The sequence below is a fragment of the Drosophila rhopaloa genome, unplaced genomic scaffold (genome assembly GCF_018152115.1).
Source record: "Drosophila rhopaloa isolate 14029-0021.01 unplaced genomic scaffold, ASM1815211v1 contig_163, whole genome shotgun sequence".
Classification (NCBI taxonomy): domain Eukaryota; kingdom Metazoa; phylum Arthropoda; class Insecta; order Diptera; family Drosophilidae; genus Drosophila; species Drosophila rhopaloa.
This window is the reverse complement of record NW_025335043.1, coordinates 12358484-12372570: the sequence shown is the minus strand read 5'-3', so window position 1 is coordinate 12372570 and position 14087 is coordinate 12358484. Positions and strand designations below refer to the sequence as shown.

Below are 14087 nucleotides of genomic sequence, written 5' to 3'. Positions count from 1 at the left end.
AAGTAGAGTCCTGGAGAGGCTGGACAATTTAGAGGCTCAACAGAAGAGATTGGAAAATCAATTGGCAGTCATAAAGAAAGCTCAATATAGAGCAATGTTCGAACAGATCGGCTCCAGATTCTTCTATATTGAAAACCAAGTTAATCAGGATTTGCATACGGCCAAAGATACTTGTCGTCAAATGGGAGGCTCTTTGGCATCTTTCCAAAACGAAAAAGAGCTAGACGCCGTTATGGCAAAACTGGATCGCAAAAAAATGTACTGGCTGGTCATCAACTTTAACTATAAGAGGCTCGTATTTGAAGCCACCAACAAGCCAATAACACCTTTGGGCTTAGAAGATTACAAATTACCCTGCTACGGTTTTGTATATAAAGACAAAATAATTATTACCAATCCGTACAACCAAGTCAATTTTATTTGCCAGGCAGACTTTAGTTAAAACAATTCATCAATGATACATTTTCAGCATATCGTGCACAAATAATTAGGTATAAGTGAAATGGAAAATCAATAATTGAACTACAATGTAAGCATAAAATAAAATCTTAAATGCAAAATAGCAACATTATTACTTTTATGGCCTCTTTGAAATTTGTTGTATGACGAATTTTTATTTTCATGGGGGAATAGGTTAAAAATCGCCAAAATTATGATGACGTAATTTATGGGCAGCTTCTAGAAACAAATATGATCGAAATAAAGAATTTGATGCCAAAGTACTTTAATTCTCTGGGGACAGTACTGACGCCGGGTGACTATATATAAATTTTAGGAAATGTTTTTTTTCACATCTGGGGCCTTTTTTGATAAAGATAAGAAACACTTTAACTTCGACATTTCTGGGGATAAAATTACTTATCAGCAACTGTGAAAGCCAGACGGTCAACCCTGGAAATTGAAAAATATGTTCATTCAATCGTTTCCTCAGAACAACAAAGTGCTCAAAATCTGAATTGATTAATGAATTTTAATAAAATGTTTCTATTTCTTGAATCAAATATATGATAGGAACATCTTAGAACGCTTTTTTTTGGCTCAAAAAACTTTTATAATAAATAAATCATTTTATGCAGGAGAATTAATATTGTATTGTAATGGTATGAAGTAAACACCATGCATCTTTTTACTTGCAAATGGGTATATTTAAAGATCAAGCTGCTTTAATCCAATTGTACCACAACCTAAAAAAGAAATGTTCGTCTTTAAATACTTGAATTTTGGGAACTCTTATCAGAATTTGAACTAATAATTATTAAAAGCCCGAAAATATTAGACACACATTGTTTGCTTTTATTTATGCAATATTAATCATGCAATGAACATTATTACAAAATTCGCTGCACATCAACAGGGTTTCGATTTCGGCTTGCCATTAAAATATCTCCATCATTTTGAGTTGCGGGCTTCTGTGAGATTATCAACACTTATGGAACAAGAAACGTTGTAATTGCTTGGCTTACAAATAAACACTCAGATATATAATCGTGTAGGTACTGTTCACTGTCGGGATTAACACTGAGAGCGTAAAACTAATTATGTGTACGAACTTAATCCGTGTTCCGATTGCTTTTCATTGACATGTTTTCCATTCGCTGTTGACCAATTTCGTAAAACAAGTTGCCTAATCAGTCTTTACTATAAGCTGATTGTACTTTTTACAGGGTATGCACAAGTATGGCTTTTATTTGTCTTCGCCCTCGTACTTAGATCGTTGTGACTACACATCCTCGTTTAGATTAGCATTAACAGTAACCGATAAATAGTATTGATAACAACGATACACCCATAAGAACTTATTTGCCCAAGATATAGGCCCAGTAATAACGTGATATATCTCATATTTTAACAATAGGAAGACTAGTGCCCACAACTGCGATCAAAATAATAACTATGGTGTTTTATGAACAATTTTGAAGATAATATTTTATACGATATTGTTGAAATTGTGTTAAATAAATTATAAATTTAACTTATGAAATCATTTAGTTTCTTTTTAATAACTCACAATTTAAAAGTAAATAAGTAAATGATTGCTATCGAACTTCTCTTCTAATTTGTTGTGGCTTTAACCAGTTGGGAATTATAGCGCACTATTCAAAATGTAGAAAATTATACCTTCCACTTCCAAACCCCATTATTATATCGATCGCAACTGCAGGTATTTGTACAGTAACTTCAGTAGTTAAAGTTAATAGACATCGTTGAAGATTCGTTAGTTCATTGCTTAGGCCCGAGGCAACACAGATATTATTGCTGGTGTATGTAATATATATATAACACTTATCTAGGTACGATCTAGGGGTTATAAAAATAAACGACACGCACACGCACAAAAATACATATACAAACATCAATCGAGTTGCTAAAGTAATTGTCGATGGCCGCTGGTTAAACGCTATGAAGTGGGATGATATCTAGATCCTAGGGATCGTCTTTCTGCATTTTGTCAAGCTCGATGACCGCGGGTGGAGGTGTAGCAGGCGGAGGAGGAAGTGGTGGAGGAGGAGGTGGCGGTGGAGGAGCCGGTGGTGGTTCGTCCGCATCCATTTCGATCTCAATGGAGTTCTCCCGCTCCGTAATCTCCGGCATTTTGAGGGAGAAGCTGCTCAGTTTCCGTTCCGCCGATCCCAGCGAGCTCTGCGAGTCGGCCTTCAGCAAAGTGGTTCTCCTCTCGTTGATGACCCTCAATGAATCGTACATCTGCTCATCCGCACTGGCACTCCCGCCATTGCCGGCCAATCCCCGCTCCATGGAGCGGATGTAGAACACGGAGTCATCACGCTCGTTGGGCACCCCCTTCTTGGGCCTGTAGAACTGCCTGGAACTGTTGCTCCTGTAGAGCGGAGCAGCCACCGGCCTCTGATCCTCATCCTGTTCGCTGCGGGCGAGGGGCAGAAAGCCGGGACGCGCCTTCTTCGGCGGCAAATTGCTCGTGTGGTGCTGCAGCTCGGTGATCTCCTCGTAGGACGTCCTCGGCTGCGAGGTGGTCTCCAGCTCCTCCGACTGGTCCAGACTCTCCTCGGGCACAGCCGGCTCCATGCTGGATTGCCCCGACAATTGACGCACCGGAGGAGGTGGCTCCGAGCACACAGATAACTGGCTACTGCAAGGGAAATTAAATAAGGAATTATTGGAAATCAAAAAGGTATCCAATAGGGTAATATAATAAAAAACAAGAGAGAACGCTATAGTCGGGTGCCCCGACTATCAGATACCCGTTACTCAGGTAAAGGGAGTGCGAGGGAGATGGAGATAGAAACTTTGATCACGCATAACTTTTTAACGAATGGTCCGATTTAAAAAATTTCTTCTACATTTCGATAGGTATTGATAAACACAATAAAACTGCATTTTTACTTTTTCGAAATATTTAAATTTTTAAAATCGTATATAAGCGATTGTGGGCGTTAAAGGGGGCGCGGCACCTTGCGCTGCGTAGGAACTCCTAGAATCTGCATGCAAAATACCAATCTTCTAGCTTTTATAGTTTCCGAGATCTCAGCGTTCATACGGACGGACAGACAGACGGACAGACGGACAGACGGACAGACAGACAGACGGACAGACGGACATGGCTATATCGACTCGGCTAGTGACCCTGATCAAGAATATATATACTTTATAGGGTCGGAAACGCTTCCTTCTAGCTGTTACATACTTTTGCACGAATACAATATACCCTTTTACTCTACGAGTAACGGGTATAAAAAAAAAAAAAATTAGAGTACTTTACGTAACGTAGTTGCTCTACGTTATAAATCCATAAATCCATAAAAAAAATTTAATTAATAAAAAAGCTTTGCTAAAATGATGAAGAAGATTATAAAATAAAAATCTCTTTTAATAAATCGAAACCATTAAATAACTAAACAATGGCTTGTTAAAAAAAGGTTTGCCTAATGATAAAAATTTTTCAATTTAGTAGCTTTAACTGAATTCATAAAGTAAGTTATACATACAATAATCTTTAAACATCATTTAAAGGTAGTTAAATAAAGGTTCTGTGTGTAAATCCATAGAAGTCTTACCGAAATTCTTTCTCCACGGAGGGCGTGGCTGAAGGTCCGGAGCTGTAGCGCTTGGGGGATCGCAGTATCGACTTTGGCATCACCTCGGGACTGTGGAGATCCACCTGAACACGCCGGGATTCGATACTGGATGTGCGACTGGCGATGGACGCACAGCGAGCCGTCCAGCGGCCACTATACGAGGAGTCCGACATGGTCGAGTTTCTGTGGGAATGAGTTTCTTAAGCTTAGTTTAAAGAGCATTCTGATTTAAATAGTTATTTCTAATAAATAATATAGAACGTTTGATTGAAAAATGTTTACCATAAATTATATTTTCCCCTTGAGATTTTTAAGCTGATGTATATATCAGGGTATTAGAATTTTTCCCTCAAGATGATTACAAGATGTTTACATGATTTACATATCAGGGTATTTCAATATTCCCCTCAAGATGTTAAAGATGATTTACATATCAGGGTATTAGAATTTTGTATATTTCCATACGGAAAATAGTTTATATTAATTAAAATACCCTTTAATTTGATAATGTGAAAGTTTATAAAAAAGGTAAAATGGTAAAATTCATTACACAATTTTGTGTGTTTTATTAATGAATCTTTGAGTGCCTAGGATCTTTTCTAGCATGATTCAGTCTTAAATTAACTCCCTCATTATAAAGTTTTAAGTGCAGTTGCTATCCACTCACCGCCTGTGTCCCAGTGGACTGCGACTGTGATCCCGTGCCTCCTCCTGCTCGATGGGTCGCTGGCGGGCGAGGACGTGCCTCTTGGCCGTGTCCGATCGCTTGTTCCGCTCACTGCGCTTCTCGGCCCCGGAACTGATGCCCAATCCGGGCGGGGGATTGCTGCCCCCATCGAAGGAGGAGGCCTGCCAGTAGACGCGACTCGCGGCCGGAGGCTGGAGCAGGGAGCACTCCCTGGTGGCCCTCTGGATCAGGCTGGAGGAGTTGCTGATGATCCGCGCCGACGAAGAGGAGCCAGCTCCTCCGCCGCCTGCTCCTCCGGCGGGATTGGAACCCGCTCCCGAACCAGGTCGCCCTTGGCGCACCCGGCGCACACTGCTGCTCGAGGATTTGCGGTGGTGGTGCGAGTGGCGGTGGTGGTGGCGACGATGTCGGCGGTGCGAGCAATACAGTTCCCATTCCAGCGGCGACAATCGATTCAGTGAGAGCAAATGGCAGTAATTAGTGGCGGTGGTGGCGGTTGTGGTGGTTGGGTGGTTTGTGTTGGTGGTGGAGTTGGAGTTGGTGGTGTTGGCATGAGCATGAGGTCCGGACAGATCCGGAGCGGAGCCAGCCCCCGAAAGGCGGCGCCACTGCGGACAGAAGCGATTGGATGCACTGATGGTTGGTGGAAGCGGGATGCGGATTTCAGATGCGGATTTCGGATGCGAATTTCAGATGCGGATTTCAGGTGCGGATTTCAGATGCGGATTTCAGATGCAGATTTCAGATGCGGATTTCGGATGCGGATTTCGGATGCGGATTTCAGATGCGGATTTCAGATGCGAATTTCAGATGCGGATTTTAGGTGCGGATTTCAGATGCGGATTTCAGATGCAGATTTCAGATGCGGATTTCAGGTGCGGATTTCAGATGCGGATTTCAGATGTGGAAAGCGAGAAGCGAGAAATAGCCAATTGGATAAGTGAATTTCGATATATACAAATGAGGTGATCTTGGCACGATTATACCTGAGTGACCTGGAGAACTTGACTAGTTCGGCAGTGAGTGCCTCTCGGTCGAAGGGCTGCTGCTGGTGCGGATGCGAATGCGGATGCGGATGTGTGGTCGAGATTAGGGCGGTCTGCGGCTGCTGGTGGGGATCCCCCGGCGAAGAGCGGAACACCCCGAAGTGCTGATCCCACCTACTCGACTGGTACTGGGCCCCTACAAATCGAAGAGATTCAATTAGTTGTAATTGTATTTGTAATTAATATGAAATTATAAGGCTTCAAAATTAAAATAAATATAATATATAAATATATATAGTAGAAGGGGTAAAAGTTTTACGTTTTCTTAAAAAGTTTAGTAATAGACAAATATAGAAAAGCAAAGAATTCTATTGTTTTAATGTTGTGTAAGACCATATAAACTTTTAATTCTAGAGCTTTTATAGATTACTTTTAAAAATGTTATTAATATTATTATTATCCTTCTTTCTAATACAATTCAAATAAATAACTTAAATGTAAATTAGGTTGACAAATTAAAAATTTAAAATATTTTATGACTATAAATTTTAAAAAAGTCTTCTTAGAATATGATAGGGTGCATTAAAGATCTATAAAGATTTTAAGGTCGTCTAAATGAGTTACTCTAATTTTCAGTGGGTTTTAAAGAAGAGTTTAATTAAGATTGACCAAATCGATTGGTTTAAAGGCTACTGATTGTATTTCTGGGACTCCCTACATAGCGCCCTGTTATTCCCACCCCCATTTAGTGCTCACCCATCCCGCGTCGCTGGGAAGCGGAGCTGCCCTGGTTGCTCCTCGAGGGATTCTTGCTGCTGCCGCCTCCTCCGGCCCTCAGTCGGGCGGGAACCACTTTGGCGGCGGAGTCGCGGGCCTCGAAGGTCATCACGCAGGAGGCCACCACGATGAAGCCGCCGAAGCCCATGACAATGGGACCCACATACGCGAAGTTGTTCAGGTGGAAGCCCTTCAGGTCGTTCTTCACCCGAACGGTGACATTGCCCCGCAACTCCGATCCCATGGAGAGGTGGTCCGCATAGTAGCCCAGGGTGGCCATTCCCGCTCCCAGGAGCATCAGCGTCAGTCCCAGTATCAACGCCCGGCAGGCGTGCCACAGGCACTTCGAGGACATCTTGCCCCGCACCACCTGCACGTTCCACGTGGCCCCGGATGCGGGATGTGCCCGCCGCAGGTTGCCCAGCGAGTGCTTCCTCTTGGTGGTGCCTCCGCCACCGGAGCGACGGGATGGCATCGCGACGGCTCCTCAATTCCTTTGGCCCGACTCGGCAGTCATCAATGCCCACTCTGAAAATCAGATAATACACGGTCTGGAGTTAGAGATTTGACCATATTTTTAAGAAACGTTTCCTTTTATTCAGAAGAATTACAAGAAACAGGCAAAAGCCATTAAAAAATATGTTGTATACTTAAAAGGTGTGATGAAGAATTTTAACAAAATACAGAATACAAGAATGTATATGATTCAATCATCAACTGCTCCCGAAGCAGTCTAGTCACTGTTTGAATATAGTCGTCTTTCGAACACTTTTAAGCCCATAACTTCTATATCAGACATCCGATTTTGGAATAACAGTAGTTTAATTCTCTAAAAGTCTGTGTTCAAATCATTGTTTGTATATTTGTTTCAATTTATCGTCATTTCAAAAATTTTCGAAAAATGGATTTGCAGAAAGGTGTCAAAAACTTGTCCATTTAAGCTGAAACTAGTTCTAGGTTTACTTGAACATACATGTATTTTAACAGCTTTTTTCGGACGGATTTACTTCCTATTTAGAAATAACTTTTTATGCCATCAAATATCAGGTGGTTAGATTGGAAGCACTCATCGATGGATGGCAGCCACCCGTTGCAGAACTCCCAGGTGGCCCAGGCGGACCAAGTCTGATGGCTGAGGACCTTCCGGGCGCAACGGACGGACTCGGTGATGTCGTCGCTCAACAGGGCGTCGCAGCTCACACCGCACACGTTGGGGGACTGGCGTCCGTGGGCCTTGCACCAGTAGCGATCGTTGATCTGGAAGATGCCGTAGTCGACGGAGCCGTCGGAGTTGGGAGGTCCCTTCACCCAGGTGCGGTAGTCGCTCTCGCGCTGGGCAATGCAGGTCCACTTGTCCAGTTGGGAACGGGGCACGCCCATTCGGTCCATCTCGCGGGCCAAGGAGCAGCGGTCGAAGGTACGACGAGCCTGGGCAGGAGTGGCCACAGCCAGAGCCACCAGAACTAAGAAAGCCTTCATGCTGCTTTGCTAAATCAAAACGGTTTGACTTTCTGGACTCGTACCATGGGTATTTATAGGGAATTATTTGTCTGGCATTTCGTGAATGTCTATCTTGTCTAGATAACAACAAAGTCAAATATTTAATTGAACGCCTTCGAAAGGTTCAATCTTATTTCTAAACAAGAAAGAAAGCAAACTTTGGCAGGCCGAAGTTGACATACCCTTGCAGTTATTACAAATGGACTACATTTCGATTTCTATGCCTATATTACTAAAAACAATGAAACTGTGTCGACTTTGCGCTGCATTTTGCCATCGTTTCTATGGCAGCTATATGATATTGTTGTCCGTTTTTAATTTAGTTAAAACCGTAATTTCATAATACTTAAATATTATCAAATTCCAAAGAAAAAAATTAAGAAACACTTTTTCGTTCCGACTTATATACTACCTGCAATAGAAAGACAACTTTTGGGAAAGTTTCAAGTAGATAGCTTTAAAACTGAGGGACTAGCTTGCGTAGAAACGGACGGACGGACGGACGGACAGACGAACGGACAGACGAACATGGCTAGATCGACTCTCCTGGTGATGCTGATCAAGAATATATATACTTTACAGGGTCGGAAATGTCTCCTTCACTGCGTTGCAAACCTTTGATTGAAATTATAATACCCTCTGCAAGGGTATAATATGATTTATTGTACTAAGTTGACAATTAAAAAGCAGCGCGCTAATCAAATAATGAATAAATAAAGGCTGGCAGAACAAAGGTAATTGCCACTGATAAGGAAATATAAACTACCATGAATATTCGGTATATTCTGGAGAAAGATAATAACCTTGGAACGCCTATAAACTTATAAGCAAAACTAAGGTTTAAGTAGGGATATGTGTCACATTTCCTGAAATCAAAGGAATCGATCGAGGTCCCCTTTCCTTATTTTCGAAAAATGGCTTTCCAGAAAAGTTTCCAATAACTGCACATTTAAGCTCATAACTTTTCTTACATACGTTCAATTTCAAAGTGGCATATTTCAAAATGATTGTGGCTTAATTCTGTAAAAATATGTATCCTCATCTTGGTTTGTATTTTTGGGTCGATTTTTCGTAATTTTTATAAGCTTACCCCTTTTCAAATTTTCGAAAAATGGATTAGCAGAAAAGTGAGTAAAATCCAGCACATCTAAGCCCATAACTTTTCTTACAGACATCCGATTTCAAAGTGGCATACCTCAAAATGATTGTTTTTTAATTCTCTAAAAATCTGTGTTTTCAGTTTGTTTTGTATTTTGGGGTCGATTTTCCGACATTATAATGATATTACCCCTTTCCAAATTTTCGAAAAATGGCCTTGCTGAAAAGTCACCTAAAACCTGCACTTCTAAGCTCATAACTTTTCTTACAGAAATCCGATTTCATAGTGGCATACTTCTAAATGATTGTGGTTAAACTCTCTAAAAAACTGTGTTTTCAGTTTGTTTTGTATTTTGGGGTCGATTTTCCGTCATTTTAATGATGTTACCCCTTTCCAAATTTTCGAAAATTGGCCTTGCTGAAAAGTCACCTAAAAGCTGCACTATAAGCCCAAAACTTTTCTTGCAGACATCCAATTTCATAGTGGCATATTTCAAAATGATTGTGGCTTAATTCTCTAAAAATATGTATCCTCATCTTGGTTTGTATTTTTGGGTCGATTTCTCGTCATCTTTATGAGCAAAAAGGCAAATTTATTTCTTAACATGTCTTCTTAACATACCTAGAATTACGGACAGGTAAAAATATGTTTTGAATTATTTACCTAGCTACATTGGTTTTAATCTTCGAATATTTAATTTTTCTAACAGCTGCAAGGGTATATACACTTCGGCTCCCCTTCATATTTTAATTTATCCTAAGGTGGCATGCCGCAATAATGTTTTGTCAACAATTCACTTTTCAATTATTCTCATTACGTATTTCGGGAATTACCTTCCAAAATTCTATACTTGGTTAAAAATCGCGCATAAAGTGGTAATGTATTACAAATAATAATGTTGCAATGGGGAAAAGGGGAGATTTTAGGCGTGCCAAGCAGCTCAACACTCCCACCTCCACACCTGTTGTCCGAGGAAGGTCACCATGCTCTCGGCTGTTTGCAGAGCAGGAGGTGGCATCCAGGGGGGTGGATTCCGGAGCAGGAGAGGGAGAACCCGAGAGGAGGACGAGGTGGCCCGCCGGTGCAGCCAGCGAATGCCGAACAATTAAAAATCCAAGGCACAATGCCAGCGACGAGAATAGCTGAAGCGGCTGACAACCGCGTGACGGGGCTTAAAGAATGGCCAGAAGAATGGCCGACACTCCTTCAAGGACCCAGAGTCGGCTAAAGCCGCAATTAAAGCCAAACAAAACGCACGAAAGTCTGATAACAAGGACCTCTATTCCCCGCTTTTTTCACCGAGTGCGGTGCTTGACACGTTTGCCTCGAGAATCTGCGCGGCTCAAATTTAGACATCTGATGCATTATTCAGCCAACACTCGAGTTAATTGCAGGTCACACACTCGCTTTTTCTGCGATATCAGGGAAAAAGTTACGCCGATAATTCAATAATTTATGGTGATTTAAAATCTTACTTTGCGTAACGACAATAAAAAAATTGTTTAACTAATTTTTAGGAATTTTGAGACAATTAAATCAAATTTATTTTCACAATACATGTATTTCAACGTTTATCAAGTTATTCTTTTACCAAAGCTTTTTATGCAGCCTTGATTATTTCTTTATTTTGCCTGAATTGAAATTCTTTTTTCTATAATTTTAATTAACAAACATTTCAAAGTATTTTAAACATAAAATATGAATCCTACTATGCTTTGTCGAGGAAGGAATATATTTTATGTGAAATCATTCCAATGAAAAATGAATGCAAATGTAAACTTTTGAGGATTTTGAACTTGAACTGAAACCGCCCTCTTCGCTTAAGAATTCAAGGTTAAAAATGCTTATAAAAATTATACTTGCATGCAAGCCAAATGCCACATTTTTGCATTACATGTATTCTTAATTTTTCAAGCATTTTTTGCGGTTTATTTTTGCTTTTGTGCCTGAGTTATTTTCACTGTAAAAGTTTTTTTTATTAGATTTATGAGTGCTTGGCTGTGAAATTTATGCTGCGTGATTTATGAATTAATGAATGTGCATTAATTAAAAACTTTATTCTGTTTTCGAGTCTTTTCAGGATGATTCTTTAAATTCTATTCCTATCTTTAAAATGTTTAATTTTGTGAAAGACAAAGGATATTTCACTGTTAGACTGAGGATATTTCACTGTAAGACAGAAGATATTTCACTGTAAGACAGAGGATATTTAACTGAAACACTTGCCCTAGAATTCTTTGATTGCATACACTCTATTGACTTAAATGGCAAATTAATGCATAATTTATGCAAAAGTAGCTATCAGATTACAATTGCTAGGACACGTGTGTGTCAGTCCTCAATCAGGCACAAAGTATCCTTGAAATCAGGGGAATTTCACGGGAAAACGCTCGGGGCTGTGTGTTTGCCCAGGGAGTCTAGGACGAACGGCATTTGATGGCTTACTTGTTGGCTCGTTCTTGGAATTCCTTGGCTGCTCCTGTCGATGTTGATGTTGCTGTTGCTTTAGTCCTGCTGCTGCTGCTGCGAGAGCCTTTTGTGTGACCTAAAAGCAGATTTGCCTTCGCTCCGTCTGTATGTATACTGGCGTGTGCATATATTTTCGCGACTTGGAGTGTAGGACGGCCAACATGTCATCGTCGTTGCCGCTGGCTTTTGAACTTTGTGGCCAGCATCCTGGCTTTCTGCGGATTCCGGTTGATTGCTAATTGAGAATGTGATTAATTTTCACAGGTGACAACGTTCCCGCAGGCAGCAGTCAACTGTGTCCCCATTAATCCACTCGATTGTGCCAGCTGTGCGAGACGTCTGCACACGAGCAGCTTCCACGCGCGTCTGATAAGACGAGGTCCTTCTGAAATAGCAGAGCCACAACACAATCATCCAATCATCCCTCTTGTTATCCACCAGGCCACTGCTAAAGATTGGTCTAAATGTACAGTGGGGATTCCTTCGAAGGAACCCAGTTTTACTCCTATACTCTAAGCTGAAGAGAGAACATTATGCCAGTCCTTACTGTGCCCCAAATAAATAGCGCCCTCTGTTGTACTTCTTCAATCAGGTCTGTTATATTTTTATAGTGTTGCTATAAAATGTATCTATTTTTATAGCCATTTTATGGATGACTAGAAAGAGCTTGCACATTGAAACTGACTAAAGCTGGGAGGTACAAAACTATTTGTAGAGCAAAAGGATATTGTATTATTAATATTAATTTAAAATCAATAAATTACTGTCTAGAAGTTAAAAAAATGTTTCCTTGTAATTGAAACAAGAGATCAAATAAATTTATTTACAATCTACCGGATCGATAGACTATATCATATATAGGAATAATAGGGAAAATATTTCTTAGCGCATATCCATATACTCCGAGTTATATTATTTTTAAGCAATTCCAGAAATATACATATTTATAATAAAAGTTATTTCTTGAAAACTGATATAAAGAAAACAAAATATTTCTTGGTAATTAAGATTGGACTATAAATAACAATTTGTTCCTACACTCAGACTGATTAATTTACTTTTTGAATTCACTTGGGTATTCTAATTGGTCTTATGAAAGTATTTATAAGTGGAAAAAAGCTTATCAACAACTCTACCGTCAGCACATTTATAAATTTAGAAATCAGTTCTCTAAAAACATTCGTTGGCAGCGGTTGCTCACATTTAAAATGCACAAGTCGGTCAGAATTTCTTTTTACGGATTCATTATCCTGTTCCTGTTTTGCCAGGCTGAGCCAAAGGATGACAGTACTCCAGTGTGTTCACTGTAAGACCCAACGGTCCAGGGTGCGCCCTATTGCACTTCCTTTTTATATTCTGTGTATGATACCAATAGGAGGATGCTTCAAAATTTGTGGCTTGAATCTCAGATGGATCTGCGCCGGATGGAGAACCAACTAGAAAATATAAAAAGAACACTAACTAACCTCACGAATTCATCGAAGTCAAAGGAAGTTAACTTCGCCAAATTCAAGGCGATCGATTCTAGAGTCTTCTACATCGAGAACGAAATTGAACAAGATTGGGATACTTCTGCGATGACTTGTCATAAAATGGGAGGCTATTTGGCTTCCTTTCAAACTCAAAAAGAGTTTTATCATGTCAAGGCGAAGCTCCCTATGACAAAAATTTACTGGCTGGGCATTATTAAAATTAACAATACCAAACAGTTCATAACTGTTTCTACCAAAAAACCTCCAAAATTCAAGAAGTTCTTTGCAAAGAATAATTGCTGCTCACAAAACTCCTGCTTCGTATATGTACATAACGGAACAATTGGTGTTACGCATCTCCCGTTCAAGGCTCAATTCATTTGCCAAGCAGATAAGCTTTAGAGAAAAACAATCTTTGATAATTATGTATTAATTAATAAAATAGCCTTTTGGCACACAATAGAATTTATTTTACAAAATGTATTTAATCTTGTGTCTTTTACCTCCGTTGGTATAATCAAAGGATCCTGCAAAAGCTTCTTTAAAAAATGTTGTATGTACCATGAAAGTAGTGGAAAATTGATTAAATAAAAACAATAAAATTATTTTTATACTTTTGGTACACTTTTGCCTTCAACTATAACAACCTCTTGACAACTTAAATAAAGAATATGAATATTTATAGAAACGTACGTTCTAGTTATTTAATAAATTTGAATTTCTTATGATAATTTTTGGAAGTTAAATCTGAGTGCCTATATACTGCTTGCTGACTACTTAATACTGCTTGCTCCGAACCCAATTCACCACCTACAAGTCCCCATTTAAACTCCGAAAGGTAAACCCACCAAGGGCACAAACACACCACGAGCGGGGGTAAAAACTCAACGAAACAAGGACATGCGCAGACCCACTTAAAGAGAGCATCCTGTGGGGAAGCCGAGAAGCCAGGACGAAAGGCAGACGAGCTGCGAACAGGACATTAACAACAACTGGGTCCAAGTTCCTGCCGCGACGTGGATGGCCAGTCATTGGCGGAGTCTT

The 14087-nt window shown here is 40.1% G+C and overlaps 2 protein-coding genes across 2 annotated transcripts; both read right to left on the bottom strand.

The window, feature by feature from the left end:
- Window positions 1–1272: 1272 nt before the first annotated feature.
- Window positions 1273–11915, bottom strand: LOC108051067 (cyclin-dependent kinase 12). The gene is made up of 6 exons (XM_017133018.2): window positions 11548–11915; window positions 6483–7031; window positions 5727–5922; window positions 4720–5094; window positions 4032–4235; window positions 1273–3106 (listed from the first exon to the last, which is right to left on the bottom strand). Exons 2-6 carry the CDS (start codon window positions 6976–6978, stop codon window positions 2425–2427), a joined length of 1953 nt encoding a protein of 650 aa, XP_016988507.2. The 5' UTR covers window positions 6979–7031; window positions 11548–11915; the 3' UTR covers window positions 1273–2424.
- LOC108051068 (lysozyme S-like) lies at window positions 7340–8014 on the bottom strand. Its single transcript, XM_017133019.1, has one exon. It carries the CDS (start codon window positions 7980–7982, stop codon window positions 7518–7520), a length of 465 nt encoding a protein of 154 aa, XP_016988508.1. The 5' UTR covers window positions 7983–8014; the 3' UTR covers window positions 7340–7517.
- Window positions 11916–14087: the final 2172 nt, after the last annotated feature.

What these genes read in the sequence shown, in the direction of transcription:
- LOC108051067 (XM_017133018.2), bottom strand. Translation starts at nt 6,978, where the DNA reads ATGCCATCCCGTCGCTCCGGTGGCGGAGGCACCACCAAGAGGAAGCAC. An exon ending in TTCCCAGCGACGCGGGATGG is followed by an intron (nt 5,923 to 6,482) that starts GTGAGCACTAAA and finishes TTCGATTTGTAG; the next exon opens with GGGCCCAGTACCAGTCGAGT. An exon ending in AAGTTCTCCAGGTCACTCAG is followed by an intron (nt 5,095 to 5,726) that starts GTATAATCGTGC and finishes ATCCTCGAGCAG; the next exon opens with CAGTGTGCGCCGGGTGCGCC.
- LOC108051068 (XM_017133019.1), bottom strand. Translation starts at nt 7,982, where the DNA reads ATGAAGGCTTTCTTAGTTCTGGTGGCTCTGGCTGTGGCCACTCCTGCC.